Source organism: Pyxicephalus adspersus, chromosome 2 (assembly GCF_032062135.1).
Source record: "Pyxicephalus adspersus chromosome 2, UCB_Pads_2.0, whole genome shotgun sequence".
Classification (NCBI taxonomy): Eukaryota; Metazoa; Chordata; class Amphibia; order Anura; family Pyxicephalidae; genus Pyxicephalus; species Pyxicephalus adspersus.
In genome coordinates, this window is record NC_092859.1 from 131,587,341 (window position 1) to 131,609,014 (window position 21,674).

Sequence of the window (21,674 nt, forward strand, 5' to 3'; positions counted from 1 at the left end):
TATATTATTTCAAATTGAAAAGAGAATTACATACAAATAATTAATTTAACATTTCTTCAAGATGCAAGATCTGTACAATGAAGAGGAGGTATGAGGAGGTGTCAAGCATGATGACTGAACACCTGCCATGCACCCACTGGGCTGTCTTGCAGGCCTGTGTAAATTTTAGGAACAAAAAGATAGAAATACATTTTATTTGGCAGGTACAACAGATCATACTAATTTACCACTATTGTGTAAAATTTGTCTGTTTGCCTGATGGACTTAAATCTAAAGAGGAGTTCAAATAAAAAAACTATTCCTAAAAGTTAGGCTGTTTTTTTATATGTCAAATAATCATCACTAAATTGGTCAATCTCATCTTGGTTGAATATCTGATGTCGTTCCTGGATCCCTAACAGCAGATTAATGAACAACAATCGGGAACGATCGCTAAGAAAGACAAGGCAGGGGAGAACACGCTCGCCCTCCTCTTTCTATAGAACTGAATGTGTACTGTGTGTACAGGGCTCATTCAATCACCTTTCACTGGAAATGATCATGAAAGAGAACTTCCAGAAATAAAAATTTCATGTGTACACAGCCTTATTCTCTATACATGCATGACTTTTTTCCTATTTTCAATCTATTAGCTGATATGTTGTTTCCATCCTTCCAACACAACTTTATTTGTTTCTGACATTTTCTTTTAATCTTCCTCTAGATGTAAACTCATCACTAAGTAATCTTTGATTTAACTAAGGGCGACTAAATGAGGAGATCTTGCACATGCTGAGAACTTACCAATGGTTGGACATAAGGTTTTAAATAATTCAAATACACAAAAGTTAAATAGGTTTAACTCAACTTTGTATTATTATTATTAATATTATAAGCAGCACTGTACAGTAAATAGAGGTTGCAAATGACAGACAGATACAGACAGAGGAGGGGAAGTAGCACACAATGGAACAGTGGGAAGTAGTGAGGGTTTTAAGAGACAGAAGAAGACGGGTAGGCAAGTTTGAAAAGATGGGTTTTGATTGCTCTTTTAAAAAAGCAGAACATTGGAACAAGCCGTCTTTTACAAGGAATACCATTCCAGAGAGTTGGGGCGGCTCTAGAAAAGTCTTGGAGCCATGCATATGATGAGTTATGAGAGAGGAAGTCATTAGTAGGTCGTTGGAGGAGCGAAGAGGACAGCAGGGGTATATTTTTTTACCAGGTCAGAAAGGTAAGTAGGGCAAGAGCTGTGGAGGGATTTGAAGGCATATGTATAACTCATCTTACCATATAACCTGCCATTGATTGAACATTTGTTGAACTTCATTATGTTCTGGGTAAGTGTCCCTGTTTTGTCAGAGAATATATATTCTATCTGCCCTAATTCGTCATTTAGAGTAGTGGTCCGAGCTTCGGCAGGAGTGCCTCTTTTGGAGTAATACATTTTACGGTCCCAGTTGATAAAGTAACTGTGTCCCAGGCGAATAACTTCAACACTTAAAAAAACAGAAATCAAATCAACAATATACATTAATATAAATAATAAAATAAAAGTGTAAAAAAGATTCTTAATAGTTATAGCAAACTTTTTGTTCACTTGCAATAGACTATAAATTCAGAACCAGAATGAAGGTGTGATGCATAGATAACTTGTATAAAAAGAAGCATGCCTTCAGTATAAAAAGGAATTTGATAAAGCGTGATGAATTGTGTTAATTATAGAAGGAAAATAAAAAGAATGGATCAGTCTTGGTAAAAATACAAACAGATTATATTATTTTAGGATAACAGATGAACTATTTATAAATAAGTGGTAGATGCCAATAATACTATCGATACAAGTACATTCTGAAATGCATAATTAAAAAAAAGTTTGTTTTATTTATTTTGTTTCTTGCCACAGATCATAGAATGATGTCAACTATAGATATTTTGTCTTTTATTCATGTTTTTCATATATTTTTACTTTAATTTAATAAACCCTTTGAGATCTGTTTGAAGTGAATCTACAATTATTATTTTAAAAACAAAGTCTTTAAACCTTTTTTGTAAAAATATTTACATCTATCCTACTCTGGTTTACCAAGCCTTTGTTTTGAGGCTTACCATTCTATGAGTATGAATATGACTTGGCTTGATTGGCTAGGAAGGACATCATTCATTGACAAGGGGGTATCAGTTAGTGAAGTTTAGATTTCATATCAAAATGAAAAAGTCATGAATTAACACATACATGGATTTGATGGATAGTGTTCTTAATATATCAGTAAGAGCTTCTAACTAGAAAGGAGAGGAGACTTCCAATGTGATCAGTGTGCTGCTGCTCCCTTACCGTCCAATCACAAGCTGAGACAGTTTGTACACTGTATTGCTTAGCTGTAGTAAGTTTGCAAATACATCCTGAGAAATGGAGACCTCTTCTGTCTGTTAGTAGCTACTGAATATGACAAATTATAAATCTGTAGGTAGTTATAACAGGTTCTAACATCAGCACTTAAAGTTTTCTTGGGAATCCACTTTAAATTTTGGCTATGTGTCACAGTATTTATTTTTCTATATTTGATAAGGATTGCAACAAAATTTCATGAGCAGGGTATTTATCTGGGATATGGTTATTTCCCTAGTGGTTTAACTTGATGGTCTTTTTTCAAACTGACTAACAATGTAATTATGTAACCTATTCAAGCTATGTTTTAAAAACATTGGTCATTGTCCTGCCTTTTAACTTGGACATTTAATCTAATTTTTTCATTAGCACAAACAAGAATCTTCATAAATAGGTTGCAACAAAGTTCATATGGTTTACTGTGCAAACATTTTGAATATCCTGAATATATTACTCAGCAAAAATATTAGGTAATGCAAATGTTTTCTTTTATTGAAATATCTGAGAGAAAAACAACCCCAGATGAGCACTTCCAAGCTAAATTTTAATCACATTTAAGAGCAAGAAGCATTTACAGAGCCCTTGTATTACAGTAATACTAAATTAAGAATGTAAGTTGAAACAGTTTGCGGAAACCAGGAGCTCCTGCTTATACAACAATTTGACATTTGTGGTCTGTGATTCATATTCAAAATGCTAAAAGGAATTACAAAATGAGAAAGATTTTTGAACATGGAATCCAGTCTATTCTGACAAGTTTGAGAGAATTTTAGGGGAGAATCATTAAATAACTGAAACGGGGTAATTTTTTACTCTTTTCATCAAAGATTCATACTACTTTAACTAAGAGTCCCACACTTTCCATATATATCAATGAACACCAATAGCTGAAATATAATTATGTACAGTAGTTTGTTGGTTTGTTCCACCCGAAAGAATAGCCCCAATGGATAATCAAAGAGGAGTAGACTCCTATTTGACCAGCCCGTGAATACATATTGTGTATCTATGGGAGTAAGAGAAGAAGAGAAGAAAGCCAGACTTTTGAAGGGCAACCAGAGTTAAATTTAAAAACACAAAATTTTATTGTTCCAACAACATAATTTAAAAGATTAAGAGCTATGTCTCTATAAATGAATCCTAGGCTAACATATAACCACTAGTTTCGCATAAAATAGCAATATGGTTTAGTATCATACTAGGATTTTGATACTAAACCAGAAATTTAACTCTGGTTGCCCTTCAAAAGCCTGGCTTTCCCTCCCTCCTTTTTTTCTCTTCCTCCCACAGATAGACAATAAAATTATTTACATATTTTTTTAAAGACGTTATTTAAACTGATCTTCAACATACAGTGGTCAGCTTAAACCATCTTGTGCTACCAAAACAGTTCTGACAAGTTATTATAATTATTATTATCACACAGTATTTATATAGCACCATCATTAGCTGTCCCTCAAAAGGGCTCACAATCTAATGTTCCTCCATAGTCATATGTCTTTTAAACAATCTAATTTTGGTCAATTTCGGGGGGACACCAACCAACCCAACCTCATGCCTATGGAATATGGGAGGAAAGCGGAGTACCGGGAAGAAATCCACGCAAACACAGGAGATGCAAAATCCCTAGAGATAGTGCCCGGGCTGAGATTCAAACCTGCGACCTGGCACTGCAAAGGCAAGAGTGCTAACCTCTGAGCCATCGTGCTGCCCAATATACCAGTTAAGGCATGGACCCATAAGAAGGCTTCCTATGGTATTTGTCACCAAGAAATTAGCAACAGAACTTGAAGGTCAAGCTGTCTCCCTTGGCCTGTCTTCTTCACATAATGGGCCTGATTTATTGAAGCTCTCCAATGCCGGAGACAATATAGTTCCATCAGTGAAGCTTGGTGATCTAGCAAACCTGGCATGGATTTCCTAAAAGTCATTTGCAATTTGTTAGTAAATGTATTCAATTCTGGACCAGATCTATTTCAGGTTTGCTGGATCACCCAGCTTCACTGATGGAAGTGTATCCTTCTCCAGCCTTGGAGAGCTTTAATAAATCACACATAAACCATGCATACACTCTCCTATTCACATGATCTGAAAGAACACTTGATTCAACACACCATGCCTTCTTCCATTGCTCCATGATCCAGTTCTAAAGCACATGTGTCCACTGTAGGTGAATTTGGTGATAGACCGGGTCAACCTGGGTGCTCTGACTGGCCTGTGGCTGAGGAGCATCATATGCAGCAAGCAGTGATGCATTGAATGTTCTGACACCGTTAGACATGATCTAAATGGCAACATTAATAGTTCCATGGTCAAGTTCTCATGCTCATATGCCCATTATAGAAGCTTTTGAAAGTGGACAGTGACGTGGACTCACTGAATGGTCCTTGGTTACACAACACCATAGACCTCAACCCGCATCAAACTGTTCTTGCATGGCCATCATGACATTTTTCAGCAAAATGTGCTCACAATCAGTTGTGAAGAGTAAAAATGTGGACCAGTTTCCTTGTGGCACTTTCTTTTTTTAAGATGAAACCTGGTAATTGATTTAGATAGGTGGATGACGTTTGGATCATAAAATAAAAATACAACATTTATTTTGTATTTGTAGTGCCAGTAGAGACAGAAAATGTGTATTTTTGCCTAGACACACACTTTAAAGAGAGGGCTGGAATGAAATACTGAAAACAAAGCATAGAATACAGACTACTACATTTGGACCTCATAGTATATTAACTGAACCAAATTAATTCTCACATTCTGACCTTCCTTGTCTCAATGAGAGTCTCTCAGGTCAATTTCACACCCTGATATGCATAACACAGATATCAAAACTTATTTCTGATTTTTTCAAAACAGAATTCCTGCTTGTCAGCCTTACGGAAGTCTGCCAAATGTTAATTGTGTTTTGGAGATACTGCTAGTGTAATATTATCCAGCCAATTAGCTGTAAAAGATGACTAAAACATAGCTGGATGAAGATAATTAAATGCAAAAATAAAGATAGCGATTTTCCCTGGGAACGTGTGAAAGAGTCTCCACTCTGAATAATAAGGTATTCCAAAAGTATAAAACAACTAACAAATTAAAATAATAGCTTATGAAGACGCTTGAACCGAAGACATTGCAATAAAGAACTCATTATGGATTTAAAACATTATTGTTTGATATAAAAATATTTGACTTGGCATAGTAAAACAAATTTTATTCACAAAAGAGGTCTGTATTTTTAGGATGGTACAAATGATGAGCTTTCTAGGAAATGAGGCTCTTGCTGGCAAAACTAATAGAATTATTGCAAAAAAAAAAAATAACTCTTCCTCCTAATGCCTAAAACATATTTACTCATTTAACAGCAACAATATCATTCCAGGCCACTTTATTGGAGTTATGCAGTATATTAGACTGGAATTGGCCAGACTAAAGTAAAAACTGAGCTTCCAACCATGCTTGAAAATGGTCAAATAAAACTGGTTCCCAGTCCTTTGTTAAAGTCAGGAACTCTTGTATGGCCAATTGTTACTATAAGCAAAATGCATTTTTAAAATTAAATCTTAAACGAAAATTTGTAAAAAAAATATAAATTTTCACATTTCAAATCCCTTGTACATAGATTTGTGAATAGGGAATGGGGAATGGTAATAAGCATCCAAACAAACATACCGGACCTGATGTATTAAAGCTGTCCAAGGCTGTTGAGGATATACTTTCATCAGTGAAGCTGGGTGATCCATCAAACCTGGAATAAATCAGGTCCAGAATTGAAAACACTTGCTAACAAATAGCAAATGACTTTGGAAATTAATTCCAGGTTTGCTGGATCACCCAGTTTCACTGATAAAAGTGTATGCCACCCTTGGAGAGCTTTAAAAAATCAGGCCCACTCATCTATCCTGGAAAATTACATTACAAAAGGCTGCAGAATTATGAATGTCCAGACTATAAATGACCGCATTGGTCATGTTGTTTTAATGTAAATAATAAAAACTTGAAATTGTTCTTCAAATACCTGATAGGTCTAATTTTATGGATATTCTGTAAGATAGCTGTAGATATACTAAAACATTATTAGCTATGTTTTAATATAAGAACAAATATATATCCCCGATACATCAACCCATTAAAGCCCAACTCAAACCACAACATTCTATATTGTTTGGAGAGAGCAGGGAAAATAAAAAATGCTGTTAGGGCAGGAAGTGATGGGAAATATCTTCAACAACAACCAGACAAAAATTATACATGTTTAGCAGAGTGGTAAGTAACACAATGGTTGGCAATATTTTTATTGCTGTCCAAGGCTTCTTGATCCCAATAGCAACTAGAAATGAGAGTCATAAACAAACATAAAAACCTGAAAAAAGTTATACCGCTCTGGCCAGAAAAGAAACACTACTGATTACCCCTCCACCTGCTCATACATGTTCTATAGCTTAAAGTGGAGTTTAGGTTACACTTTAAAACTTTGGTACCTGGCAGGTCCTTATTGCAGAAAGGGACAAGCAATGTCTCTTCTGTAGCAAGTATTCTTACCTGTCTGATCACCCCTCATCTATCAAAATTTGCTGAGCTGCGCATGTGCAGTGTTTGTTGCCAGAAAAACCCAGCAATCTTGGCTTCCCTTGCTGGTGCCGGGAATGAATGATTTACTTCTTCCTAGCCCACCAAGATAGCCAAAAATCTGAATTTGAAAGAAGAGAAGAGGGAAGATGGTGGTGCCTGAAAACGAACAGGGACAGGTGATATCCCAGGGTTTAGTACTGTTTTAAGACTTTGGAATACAGATCAAGGCAAACATAAGTGAGTCTTAGAGACTTATAATTAACCAAAACTATAAATTGCCTGGCAGTGGGTAGGAGACCAAATAATGGTTTATATTTATATAATGTTTATTTTCTTGTCTGGAATTCAGCCTAAATTCAGAGTACGCAAATTGAAAACTGTCTGGAAACTAACAATCTTGGCAGTAAAATGCTCATTTGTAAGCAGACTGCTTTTAAACAAGCAAGGAGATACAATGTTTTTTCATTTTTACCTAGAAGTTAGACCCTGCTGGTGAGCCTTACATATAAGTTAGCTACTTAGCACATCGTTAGCACTGTCTCACACCCAAGAAAGTTGCATAGTAAACAAAAAGAAAGAGAAAGAACAGTGAAGTTGAATTCAGCTGCCATGTTTTATTGTGTCACCTGTTGGATGGGAAACTGAGATGAAGAAGGCACAAATTTCATACACTTCTATATCAGACCTTGTATTTAAACAGCCTGAGACTGGGAAATGGATGTTGACACAGCAACTTATTTGGTGCAAACTATTGGACCATTCTTTCTTCATTGCATCCTAAGCCATTGACATAAACTTTGCTCACTGTAAACTTGTTTTTGGTTAGTGACTGACCTAAATCTACATTGTTGCTATAGGAAAACTACCTGTTCAAGAAGACAGGAGATATTCTTCCTGCTGACTGACCTGGTGAATATATGCCATTTTCAGCTGAGGCTTTAAAGAGGTAACTCAAAATCCAACAAAACACAAAAAATACACTTACTTTCAATTCCGCAGGGCGGACCATCTATCCAGAGGTCTCTTCCATCAGGTCCCGCGTCATCCCAACATCCGTCTTCAGGCCAGCGCTCCTAGCCCCGCCATCTTCGCCTCTTCTTCCAGGTTCTTCTTCCTACGTCACCCAACACAGGTGCGAGATCGGGTGATGTAGGTTGGAAAAAAACTGTCGTTCTCACTGCGCATGGGTGAGATCGGCAATTTTTTTCCCTTTACACGAAAAAGGAGCACCCAAGAGCCTCCCAGGATGCGTGGCATGGGTATCCCAGGAGGCTTTGTGCTCCCATTCATTCTCGATCGCATAAGCTATCGAGAATTAGGGGGCCATGCGGAACTCTTTTTTTTTCCAAAAAAAAAAAAAAAGGGTGTTGCACTTAAAAAAAAAAACAAACAACAGAATTTTTACTTTACATTAAAGGGTTGAAAATTCCTTGAGTTCCTGATAGCTCTCAATGGTTAATACCTCTGACCTTCAGAGGAGTTCTCCGTATATTCAGTGGCACAAGATAAAAGAAAATTAGGAATGCTCTGGTTTCTTTTGCAGGTATCTGTAAAAATGTGTAAAAAGAAGCACTAGACCTTCAAGAGTGGTAAAATTCAAATAGAAAAGTGGGTGGAAGGAGGCATCTCCCTATTCACCAGATACTCTATTTACATTTTGTTGAAAGTAGCTAAAGGAAGAAAGCACCACACCAGTCATATATAGAGGCAATCCAATGATAGGCTTTATTGCCACATCATTGCATACAACATCAGTCTATGCCTTTAGGGAACACCAATGCCCCCCTTATTATGGCTTTAATTTATGAATTATGCATTAGGATTAAGATTTTGGACGAGTAAATATTACATAATTAAAAGAGAAAGAAAATATATTGTTAGGCTTGTGGCTCTGGTGTGGAACTCTCCCTCCAACTACTTCCAACGTTTTCTTTTACAACTATAGTTTGCTTTTAAAGTTTTCCTAGAAAAAATAAAAAAGAAAGAATCCCCTTGCAAGAAGAAAGAAAGAGTAAAAGCTTGTCAGCAATGACAACTCCTTTATTTCTATCATTACATTCCCTAGTATCATGCAAAATGGCCAAGTTAAGCATGAAATGCATTAAAGAAACATTACACATACTAACCACATTCAACAGGCTCAATGTTGAAATAAAACAATAACAATGTGGAACAACCAGTATTCTAGATGGATATAAACTTGATTCAAACTTAATTTTACCTTTTAACACATTATGAGAAAAATGTATATTTTAGGACATTTCAGCTATTAAGTAGTATGTTAGGGTGCTCACATGAATACATATACATCATTTGTTTTTAAAGACATAACATGTTAAAAAAATTTGTTTCCTTAACTTCCTATTACTTGGAAAATCAAATGTAAATGTAGTAGCCAACTGTTTGAATAAGACTATATGTATATACAAACATATATACAAGACAGCTTTTAACAGATTAATAGGACTTGCTACGGAAAAGGTATTTTGGGAAATGCGCACATGATAATGAGGGCAACAAGAACTGAAAGTAAATGGGTGAGCTGCAGGGTGACAAAGGGACAAGACTACAGTGACTATTATATGAGGTACGCCAAGCCTGGGTGCTCAGGTGCAGGAGTGACAATGCTGCCCCCACTGCTTACCTGTCAGCTGCTGAATGAAGCAAGGGAAACAAAATTGTGGACACATTTCAATGAAAATGATCATTAAGAAGAAAGGAAAACAAAGTTAATTTTACTGTGGAGTGCTGATTTCACTACTGGTGAAGAACGTTACAAAGCTAAAGCTGAGAGAACTAAAAGTTACATACAATTTGACACTATGGCTTAAAATTAAAACAAATGCACTTACAGTATGACATGACAATCTGAACTTCAAGTTCCCTTTTGGGATTTTTTATTTTTTTTCTAGACCTAATGGTTTAATCATTTAAACCAGACACAGGCAACCTACACATGACCCACAACAATTGGCAACAGATGACTGTAGATCGTGCAGAACTCAGATTTATATAGAATTGAATTCTTGGCTCTGCATGTTTAAGTGTAATCATTGCACAAAATAAGCATTTCAAAAGGCATTTGCTCTTTGGCTTACCTTACATAGAGCGAAATGGGCACTACAGTATTTAGTATGATGATGTAAGACCAGAATGTGAGGAATCCTGAGAAAACAGCGCTATTAACCACCTCATCCCAATATAAGTAGACTCTGAAACGGCTGCCCACATGGTGCTCCCAAATAGAATTCCCAACAGCTAAAATAATCCCCATGCATACCAGGAAACCAAATATCTGTAATACAAATTAAAAAAAAGGAGCTGTAAAAATGACCACAGATATTTAACTGTTTCCATAACCCAGTGCCAGAAAAGTAAAACAATACATAGAAAGCATTTAGGTATTTATAAAGGCAGTGCAATCGACATCTAAAATGTGAACTGCTATAATCTAAAGCAATTTAAACATCACAGTATATCTTGCAGAATTGTTAAACTCAAATTTTTAGATTATTTTCTGCTTGTCATTGCAGATCTGTACTCTGCAATCTACTATCTTACTAAAGATACTACACTCCCTTATTCCATTCTGTCTAGGTTGTGGTTTAGAATTTTAGCCCAGTGTTATCCTCAACAAGGCAGATTTAAACATTTTGTTTCAGTTTGAGTATTTGAGGGTTGTAGCAGAAAAATGATTTGAAGGGGCTCAGCCCTATAAGACTGTGAACATCAGGTAATTGAGCATGTTATGGTTTTGTACAACTGGGACTACAACAGATCTGAATGGGCAATGACAAGTGGTGGAAAGCATGACTGGTAACATGGAATTTACTTGGCCTGTTCTTCCTTATTGGTAATACTGATGCTAAAACAGCACAGCAGGCCACATTTAAATCACTTAATATTTTATACAAATTTATGTGAACTGGAGAGAGATTGCAAACTCAAAAGAAGATATTCTTCCCATTGCTGGGAATACATACTTCCAATTAACTGATTTCATTAGATGGAAAAATGCATTTTAATGCCTATAATTTATTTCTATAAAGATAACAATTACTTAGCTAATCTATAACTAGTTGTATGCAAAGACCAAGGCCAGGTACACACATGCAATATTTTGTCGTTATGAAACAAACAACTAACTACAGATCAACGATTATTTGCAATTATTTTGAACAATCGTATAGTGCATGATTCTGTACATGTTGTAACAATAGGAACGTTCAAATATAATCCACAAATAATGTACACGCACTAGGTACAATCATTTGAATGATGCAGGAAGTGATGTGTACCAGAGAAAGTATACCGCAGAACCATCCACAATCAATACACAACTGTACACACAATAGATACTTAACAATCGTCGCCCAAACGGATCCGCCAGGTTTAGTTGTTCGTTTCCAGCCACACTCCTCGTTCATCAGCATCCTTGGGTGTTGTAGTGCACTTTTTTGGTAATGTTATCGAACGATCGTTTCCAACGACAAATATTGCACGCGTGTACGTAGCCTTACACATTCTAACATTATATCAATGTCATGAACACAGGCAAATAAAAATACACCACCTGCTTTTTTGTTTTTCAATTAGGCATAACTTACCCATAAAACCAGAGTGTTCATTAGTCGATCAATGCTGGTTCTTTTAAATTTAGTTTTACCACTGTTCTGCATTAATTTAGTATCTGGTCCTGCAAAAAAACAAGTCAATTTAATTAGGAATAAAAAAAAATGAATTAGAAAACAGAACAACCCCATGTCTTTACTACATACAACCATACAACCTGGAAACTATCACTAGCTTTAACAAGGCAGCTTAGTCTGCAGCTTACACGTGTTTTTGTAATGCTCAAAACTAAATTCAACATTTCTCACTGTTGCCAATAGCCTTGTGCACTCTTCTAAGTACCACCCCACACCTTACTACATGCTAATGATTGACTTCAAGTTTTTGAATAAAAGTATGAAAGAACGTTTGACCTTAGGCATTCTTGAACCAACACAAATGCAACACAACAGAGTCCAGTACATCTGAAATGCATTAAAATAAACATGCTGAAATGGAAACAAGTACAACTTTCCCACAGTGATGCAAGGTTAATTCATAGCATGTAAATATTAAAGTTTCTCTCTCACTCATTAGTACTCTACATTTTTGCATTATTACATTACACATAATTAAGGAATAAAGCTTTAAAACCTACTGAATATAATTTTAAAATAGATCATCCCCTGTAGTATTTCAGTGGGGGTCCCTACTAAATACCTTTCTAGCACACTAATGCATTACTACAGCAATTTAAGATGCATTCCTTGAAAATATAAAATTAACAAAAAAATGCTGCTTCATATTCATTCATGTTCATTCATTACAAATCTTCAAATATATTTTTACTACAAGAAGTATAGGTAGCAGAATGTGAAGATGTGAGAAATTAGCTCAGGCTCAATCCCTCTTATATTGCTGGCCAGTGGGGAGAATGTCACACTTACAGATATCCAAAAAGATTATTGGTATCACTTAAGCTGCGTACACACACGCAATTTTTCTCGTTGGAAAGGATCTTTCACGATCCTTTCCAACGAGAAAAGACTGCACGATGCATGAACGATAATAATAATAATAATAATAATAATACCTCTATATGGCTTCTCCAGAAAGTGTACACTAAATGAGCTATGGTTTCCATATCTGTCACTGCTAACAACTAGCAAGGCAGAAACAGCTGAAAGTTGGATAACTGAATATGTATATGCTTGGCTCTTTCCGAGCATAGGTTTCATTGTTCTTGAAAATGAAAAGGTAAAAATTAGGGTAAAAAAGATGTCAATGTCCATAAACATAAAACAAAAGCCACAATGTCTGTGGTACATTCTCTAGCGCAGGCAACTAATTTGGATTATTTATGATAAAAACCTAAACCAAAAAGCCCTGGGTGAAAACTAGAATAGAATGAGCGCCATAAGATCAAAAATGACAGCACACAAGGAGGCATTCACAGGTACCAATACTATGTTATTTTAATATTTCTCAGTTTGATGTTCACAAGCCGTCACCAGGTTGATACAATGGTAACAGCGACGTGTTTGGTTCCTTTGGTTACCCGTATTGGGTCTTTTACCCTTCCACTCGTTTTGTTGTTAAGCAAAAAATGTAACTGTAGACTGTTTAACTGTATACAACCCTTTTATGTTAAGTAAAAATTCTGTTTGTTTTTTTTTAAGTGCAACACCCTTTTAAAAAAAAAAAGGGTGCAGCACCGCCCCCTAATTCTCAATCGCCCGGGCGTACCTACGCCACGCATCCTGGGAGGCTCTTCTACCTTCTGCGCATGCCTTTTAGTGAAAAAATAAAAAATTTACCGATCTCACGCATGTGCAGTGAGTTTGGCAAGTTTTTTTTCCATCCTATGTCACCGGATCTCGTGCCTGGGTCGGGTGACGTAGGAAGAAGAAGCCAGAAGAAGAGAAGATGGCGTGTGACGGCTCAGGGACGGATTCTGGAAAGAAGCAGGACCCGGCGGATGGATCAGACTGCCCTGTGGGATTGAAGGTAAATGGATTTTTTTTGTTTTAGGCAGTTTTCAATTTAGTTCCTCTTTAAGAATCCTCTTTTTACCTCTCACATTTCAATGATAAATTACAAATTGGTTTGGAATTTAAAAACTTACAAAAAAAATATCTTTGATAACCAGATAAAAAATACTCCAGAAAAATCTTTCTAATTTTACTATATCACATTTTTTCTCTCCTATTTTTTTCAATACTTTTTTTTACCATGCACTTATTTAATAATAACAGATAAATTTATAAAAGTTTGCAATTTTGTTACCAAGTCCTTACTTCTTTTTTTAATTTACCATAATCCATTTAACAAAATCTCACTTAATCTGTTTTACATAATAATCCTGTTTTTATATGTTTAATTTACCCTTTATATTATTTACTTTATTTAGGTTTTGGATGGAATACTTTCCAAACTTAAACTTAAAAGATGGTGGTGCAATGGGAAATTTTGCAGGGATGTGACAAGCTATGAATTTACAGTGCTTGGAATGTAAAATTAAAAAATTGCCATGCTTGCCATGCCATATATAGGGTTTTATAAAAATATTTAAACATTAGGAATGTATGATAACAGAAATAGTTCTTCAGCTACAAATACTTTGTGAATGCTAATATACTTTAGCGATAATGCATTATACAACATCTGCAAAAGATGCACCACAGCAGAATTTAAAGTCTAATCACTGCTAATGTCATGGTTAAATTCCAAAAACAATAAACTTTAACCTCATTACAGACCATTCCATTTCCAACTTTATCGCTCCTGTTCATCTGAAATTGCTACAATTTGGCTTTTAACTAAATAAAACTCCAAGCTAATCAAATTCAAATTATAGTAACATTAGGCCTTGAATGCATGCCCGTAAAAATGAACAAATCCTGTGCTGAAGAAAGAGATGGGAATCACATGTAGAATTCCACAGTATTAGCTTAAAATAAAAGGATATTGTTTTAAAGGGTTTTTTTTTTTAAACATTTTATTCAAGACAAAGGTACTACTGATATCTAGACATATTGGGCCTGAGCTGGAGAGGATACACTTTCATGGATTTCTTCAAAGTCATTTGCTATTTGCTAGCAAATGTTTTTAATCATGGACCAGATCCATTCCAGGTTTGCTGGATCACCCAGCTTCACTGATGAAAGTGTATTCTCTCCAGCCTTGGAGAGCTTTAATAAATCAGGCCCATAGTGCCTTATTTATCCAAGGGAAAACAACCTGATCACTGGTAAAATAACAGTATTTTTCTATTTCTCCATTTATGAAAGTTGTAATCATGTAAAAAGATAGCAATTTTTAACTAGCTTGCCACCATTGGAAGATCACTACTTCCAGCAATGAAAGGTGGAGATCACCAGATGTTTAAGCCAATATTAGATTATATAAAACGTTCCTTAGGAAGGAAATGGCTAAAAGCCTTTTATGTATTATAGATACCATCCTGATAAGAATGGTCAGTCCAACTATAGCTTGCCTAACTGCTATCAAAACCTGTTTGGGGGAAATCCTACACCTAAAATGATTTAACCTAAAGAATTTTGTAATAATCTCTAAAGTATAGTTTTTTGCTTTTTTTACAACATTTTTACTCAATTTGCTTTATTTATGTACAGGTTTGCTTTTGTGCAAAACTTTTTCAAACCTAAAGAAAAATGATTGCATATCCAATGAGCTGGTATTGTGCTATGGTGAAGTATTAGATTTAAAGACTGGATTTGTAATTGAGTTCAGGTTTTATTAGGCCTTGTTTAATAGCATAAACATGTTATATATGAAATTCAAGATATGAACCAAACCCCCCCTTATAATGCCAGAATACAGAATTAGTTCTATAAATAAAGGTTGAACCATTGTGTGCTGTAAGCTCCTTTTTTTCCGCACACACTCTAGCTAAATAATGATATGCTGAAACAACTTATACACTTTGACAATTTACTAAAACACATATTAGCAACAAAAAATTACCCATGTGACGCATACTTAACTAAAAAGTTATTTGTTTTAAAAACGTTTGCACCAGCCCTTCTTGCTTTAGGCTAAAAAAAAGAAAAGAAAAGATAGTCCTATGTAGAACATGAATAATCAATAAACTATATAATTCAATAGAGAAAAGGGTTGATTTTTAACCAACATACAGTTAAAATGAGGTCAATTATCTAATGTTTTTCCTATTAAACTAAATGTATTGTCTTTCAAATGAAGGAGAGAGCGTAGATTCATTTTACAATATTATAATGTTCTATGTATAGTATGAAATTACATGGACAAATTTGTTGGCATCCTTCCAGGATAGAAGAATCCACAATTGTCTCTGTAATAACACAAAATTGACAAAAGTATTTGGCACCTATTATTTATTTTTCCATATTTAACAAAAATAGTCTTTAACATTTACACTCAACAAATCATTTCAAATAATAACAAATTAAAATTACATTGCCAAAAACAATGGGACCCTTAACCTAATAGTTTATTCCACCTCCAGGGTCTAAAGGTTGGAGGATCAGTGATCTGTGACAGACCTTTCTGACAGTGGGCAGTAAGCTTCATAGTAACAGAGATTAGAATAGTAACAATTACAATGAAGAACACATATCATTGTAGCTATCTTGTGACAATTTTTATAGCTTCATTCAAGGTTGTTTGATGGTGTACAGGAACACCCATATGTGAAGTATTTTGTTTTTAGTCTCACTCATGGGATCACATAAATTAGCTTTGTCTCCATTACTGACGCGTTTCGCTGATTGGCTTTATCAGGGGACTCATAGAGACTTTAAAATTCAGTAGTTTATCACTTGGTGGTAAGAAAAAAATGGGATGGTTATGAAGAATAAATGTTTTACTGCATGGAGAATAATAGCAGAGAGTTAATGGCTTATTTATGGTGCTGTTGTAACCATATTTCTCAGGGGTGTTAATAGGAGTAGCTTCCAAAATTTTTTGTGAGTGTTAATTACAGGCTGGGAAACCGGAGACAGCTGACAGGAACCAAGCCAACACACATATTTGCTCAGTGCATTCAGTTTATTACACAGTTATTGCAGCAGTTCAACACAGTGGTTCTGCTTTACTGCTTCTTCTTACAACTCAAGTGTAGGAGGCAGACAGCACCAAAAAACCAGTGTATTTTAATGTGGCAAATAATAGCTAGAGAAGCAAGGAAGTTAAATTGGTCAGTTTTTTTTAAAGTAACTACATGTGATGACACTGATTAGTAATTTAAAAAAAAGGAGTGGTAAAGTTGCCTAAAAAAAAGCATTTATGTTATACTTTATATTTACTAAAACTTTAGCTTGCCCTAGGTGTTTGAATCTAAAGGCTTTCAGAAATATTAATAAATAATGCTGTAACAAATTTTGAAACCTCAGACAAGGGCCCTGATTTATTAAAGCTCTCCAAGGCTGGAGAGAATACACTTTCACCAGTGAAGCTGGGCGATCCAACAAACTTGGGATGGATCTGGTCCAGGATTCAAAGCATTTGCTAGCAAATAGCAAATGACATTGAAGAAATCCATTCCAGGTTTGCTTGATCACCTAGCTTCACTGGTGAAAGTGTATTCTCTCCAGCCATGGAGAGCTTTAATAAATCAGGCCCAATGTGATGACAAACACAGCAGAATTCTTAGAAAAAATGTAATGTTGTGCCAGTGACTCTGGCCAGCTCTGGAACCTCATCTTTGCTCAGCTAAAAAAAATCTATCTAAAATGTACAAAAAAAGATTGCCTGATCATTGCCTAGCGTCAGAGACCTAAAATCATGCAAAGAACATCAGTAGATATCACAGAGCTTCCTGATGAGATTTACACAAAAAAAGTTTATCATAAGCCATTCTTAGAATCTTAATAAAATTGGTATATCAAGGTCACATTGAAGCTTTCTCTCTCTGTGCCTGATTTGTTAAAGTTCTCCAAGGCTGGAGAGGATACACTTTCATCAGTAGAGCTGGGTGATCCTGAAAACCAGAATGGATCTGGTCTTTTAAGAAATCCATTCCAGGTTTGCTAGATCACCAAGCTTTTACTGATGAAAGTGTATCCTCTCCAGCCTTGGAAAGCTTTAAAAAATCAGGCCCTAAGTCTCCTATAAGTACACTGGAAAACGTCTACAAACTTATGGAAGACCTAAAATGTAGTTCGATAGGATGCCTATCTTTTTGACTATACAAGCACTTTTTGAAGAAGGCATCCCACTTGGAGATCATATATTGGCATATCTGCTCCCTTTTAATAATGAAAGTGGCCAATAATAGCTAAAACAACAAATAATTTACCACTTCTAGGGGTACCTGCACAAGCAGTGATCCGCATACTCAAAAACTGAAAGTTAAAGTTCTATAAAATACCACCAAGACAGATATGGACTGAGTTTCTTTTGCCTTATGCACAAAAAGGAGAGTTTGGCTGCATTTGTATGCTGGCTTAATAATAACTTTTTAATATGTTCCTCCACATATCAAAGATCCAAATGCTTTATATATAGAGCACTTTTTAGCTTTTGTTACTCAAATAGTAGTAGAGAAATACGTGGCTATTACTATTCAATGCAAAAAAAAACCCAAACATCTAAATATTTAGATCAGACAACATTGAGGACACATAGTACACATCAGAGGAGGGAGGGTAATATGAAATTTTAAAAAATAGAAGACACGCAATCAATTTTTGTGGTTACAAGAAAAATATTTATTGCTTCATAAATTAAATGAAGGGCAGTAGTTTTCTCCATGCCTCTAACTAAAAACACATTTCTAACACGTTTCTAATTTACATAAGCAACTGCTTTTTAGCAAAGAATATTTCTCTTCCCTAAAGCATATATAAAAGATGCAAATTAGAGAGGTTCTGTAATAATATTTTTTTAAATAATAAAAAAAGTATATTTTTTGAATTCAGGTAATACAAGTACCTGGATTTAACTTGGTATTAGCCTCTGGAAGTTTACTTTAGAAAAGCTTATATAGCAGAAGCAGGACAAATAGTCAGTTGTGGTGCAGTGCTCACGTGATCATTGATCATGATGTCAGGAGGAGAGAACTAAGAAACAAAGATAAGCTTAGAGCTTCTTTTTCATTCACTGTCAAGTCACAGGCTGACTGGGATAGTTTGAGCAATCAGTATCACAGTGGTTCAATGCTTTTCAATCATGAAAGTGCTGCCTAGCCCTTTGATTAACATTGAAATAATAAGAGAGGTTGTTAACTCTATTCTCACAAACGCTTTTACGTGGAATGGTTCAGCCAATAGTTTTGTCACTGCACTGAGCAGCTTCATGCAGCATCTTGGCTCAATCTTCTGCACTTACATGGACTTGAATGGAAACTTAGTTAGAGTGCAGGAGTTAAATAATCAGTGGCAATCAAATGGCTGAAAAGAATTGCCGTAGACTCAAAAGTTTGTTGTGTAGTTGGAGAGACATACAAATCCATTGACTATTAAAACATACATCACTTGTATTTTATGTGTGTACTTAGCAGTTTAAGCTTTAAAAAAAACAACCATCGTGAAAATAAGTCATTATAATAATCATAGTATGATGTGAAATATAGGTCCTCGATTCACTATTTGTTTTTTATTTTGCAATGCAGAACATACATTTATAATTAGATTATCAGTGAAGGTGATCAACTAAGTGATGAATGCACCTTAAAAAATGTTAAATGTTAAATTACCATTTTAAAAAAAAAATATAAAATGATAACACATTAAAATTAATGAAAAAAGGCAATGAATCAATGTCAATGGTCCCTGAAAGCTGCATGAGATTACTTAAGGTAGCTATCCAATAAAATTTGTCAGATTAAATGGACAATTGCATGAAAAATTGATTTTACTGTATTGACAGCATAAAAAAGTGAAAGGACAGTACTGCTTCAAAAATAAACAGCTGACTAATGTATAACTGCTTTATTTTATATCGTAAAGTTATGCTAGAAGAACACTGCTTCATTCGTTATCTCCACAACCATCCACAACATAAAGCAAAACGTTTACCATAGGTTTCTGAAAACTTTTTTTTATAAGCATGAAATAACTTTGACCATGTTGCATAAAGTATTTCTCAAAAAATGTCTCTGACTGAAAAGAGATATAAGCCATCTGAAATAAATAAAATTATGACACTATTATTATTATTTTTAATAAACAGTATTTATATAGCACCACTAAAGAAAAGTACTAGGGAGCAGGGGGTCATTGTTAAGCTTTTTAGGATGACAGACCTCCAACTGATCACAAAGTATGTCCCTACTGTCCCTTTGGCCGGTCTATAAAGTCCTATCAAGTTTCTTTATATATGGATAGTGAAATTGTAAAACTGAAAAAAGATAATGAAAGTGGTTTATTTTTTACATAAAATTAGCAACACAATAAATATGCAAGGTACCCATACAATTAGGGAGATTTTTTTGGTGGTTTTGGTGCAAAACATAAAATAAAGGTACGGACAATGTTACTCACATCAATGTCATCTGACATATCAAACCAATTTTTCTACATTCAGCAATATTGGAGGGTAAAGGATCCTGTTTAAATTTTATTTAGTAAACCAAAAATCTAGTCTTATATCCCTATCATGAATTAATGGAGATGCTTGTAGAAAAGAAAAAAAGACATGAACTCTTTTTCATAATGTTCTATTAGCAACCTATGCTGTAATGTAATAGTAAGTGCTCTGCCTTTTAAAGCAAGTGATAATCAAAAAAAGGAACACACTGAATGATTGAACGAGGATAATAATTGAAACATTGTGCTGTGGGTGTTTAATTTCTTAATAGTTGTCATAGATAATAGTAAATTAAATGGGGAAAACCTGGCTAATTTACCAACTATCCATGTGCAGAGGAAGATGTCTCTGGTAGAGAGAACAGAGCCCATGTGTACTGTATGCCAAACAAATGGAGAAAATTTTAGGTATGAGTAGGCCTACCGTAATTAAAATGAAGAAGTTTTTGTCTCTGTTTGATCTTGATTACTTGCTGGCAACCTGATTTCAATATGTCAAATATAACAACCCACACTTTTAAGTTCTTGGTATTAATATAATAAACTCTTAGTATTTGGGAATTCTTAGATACGCCATAAAAAGCTATTTTACTACCAGTAAAAACTATTTTTTAAACATGGATTAAAAAGAAAAATTAACAAATGGTTTGGCATAAACACTATGCAAAGAATTAACAAAATTTATTTAGTGTCTAAATTATTTACTTTATATCATCCTTTTCTCTTTTATTAGTCCAATGACATTTTAAAAAAGGCAAGCTTCCATTACTAAAATATGGCATTATTAATTGACGTGTTGATTTTGGAAAGCATTGTATCAACATGATGGCGGTTTTAAAATATTTTTTTTTCCTAGCACTCCTTTTTTAAAACTTGGAAAAGGCACCAATTTTCAGTAGATTCCAACTCATGTCTAAACAATATCTCAAGAAATCTCTCCTCAAGATGCATTGCAGAAAAGACATCACATTTTCCCAAGAATCATCCAGACTATTTCAGAGAATGCGGATTTAAAAATAAACAAGGATAAGCCAAGATCACTCTTGTGGCATGGATTGGTAATTATGATGGTAATGTGTTTTTCATGTTATGTAAACAGGCAACAAAAATTATTCACAATTCAGAGGTTGATATTCAAACTTAAGGACATCTGGCATTTTCTTTGCAGCCATTACTGAAATGCTTTGTGCAACTAACTTATAATCAACCTTTATGTACAGTAGAGGAAGATTCTTTGAGGGTTAAATATACAGAATAATGTGGTCAATAAATAAACCAGGCCCTGATAAGTGTGACCAAAAATGGGTAGCAATGACACCGTCTTACATGTATTTAGGTTGGCTTTTGAATATACTTACTAGTGTTGGTGTTCGAATTCGGGTTGTCTCTATATTCGACCCAAAAATTGCGGTTCAAATTCTGGCAGACCTGACCCGAAAAACACAGAATTCAACTTTGCAAATTCGTGTTTAAAAATGTTCAGTTCCCACGGTAACCGGGCTGTACTTGTCATTGATATATACAGCCCAGGGAGTGTGGGAACTTGTGGTCACATCAGATTGGAGGTACGCGAGAGCTTCTAATCAGCTGTGCCTGCAGATGAACTCTCAATGAAGTTTCTCCATTGAGAGTTCATCTGAAGTTCAGTTCCCACAATCACC

General features: G+C 34.9%; 1 protein-coding gene across 1 annotated transcript in view; it reads right to left on the reverse strand.

The window, feature by feature from the left end:
* ATP8B4 (ATPase phospholipid transporting 8B4 (putative)) overlaps positions 1 to 21,674 on the reverse strand; it is a 144,417-nt gene that overhangs the window by 24,218 nt on the left and 98,525 nt on the right. Inside the window, exons 11-13 of the mRNA XM_072399101.1 lie at positions 11,542 to 11,704; positions 10,033 to 10,229; positions 1,270 to 1,478 (exon numbers count right to left, since the gene is read on the reverse strand). Coding sequence (XP_072255202.1) covers positions 1,270 to 1,478; positions 10,033 to 10,229; positions 11,542 to 11,704 — 569 coding nt within the window. The remainder of the gene's footprint in view (positions 1 to 1,269; positions 1,479 to 10,032; positions 10,230 to 11,541; positions 11,705 to 21,674) is intronic.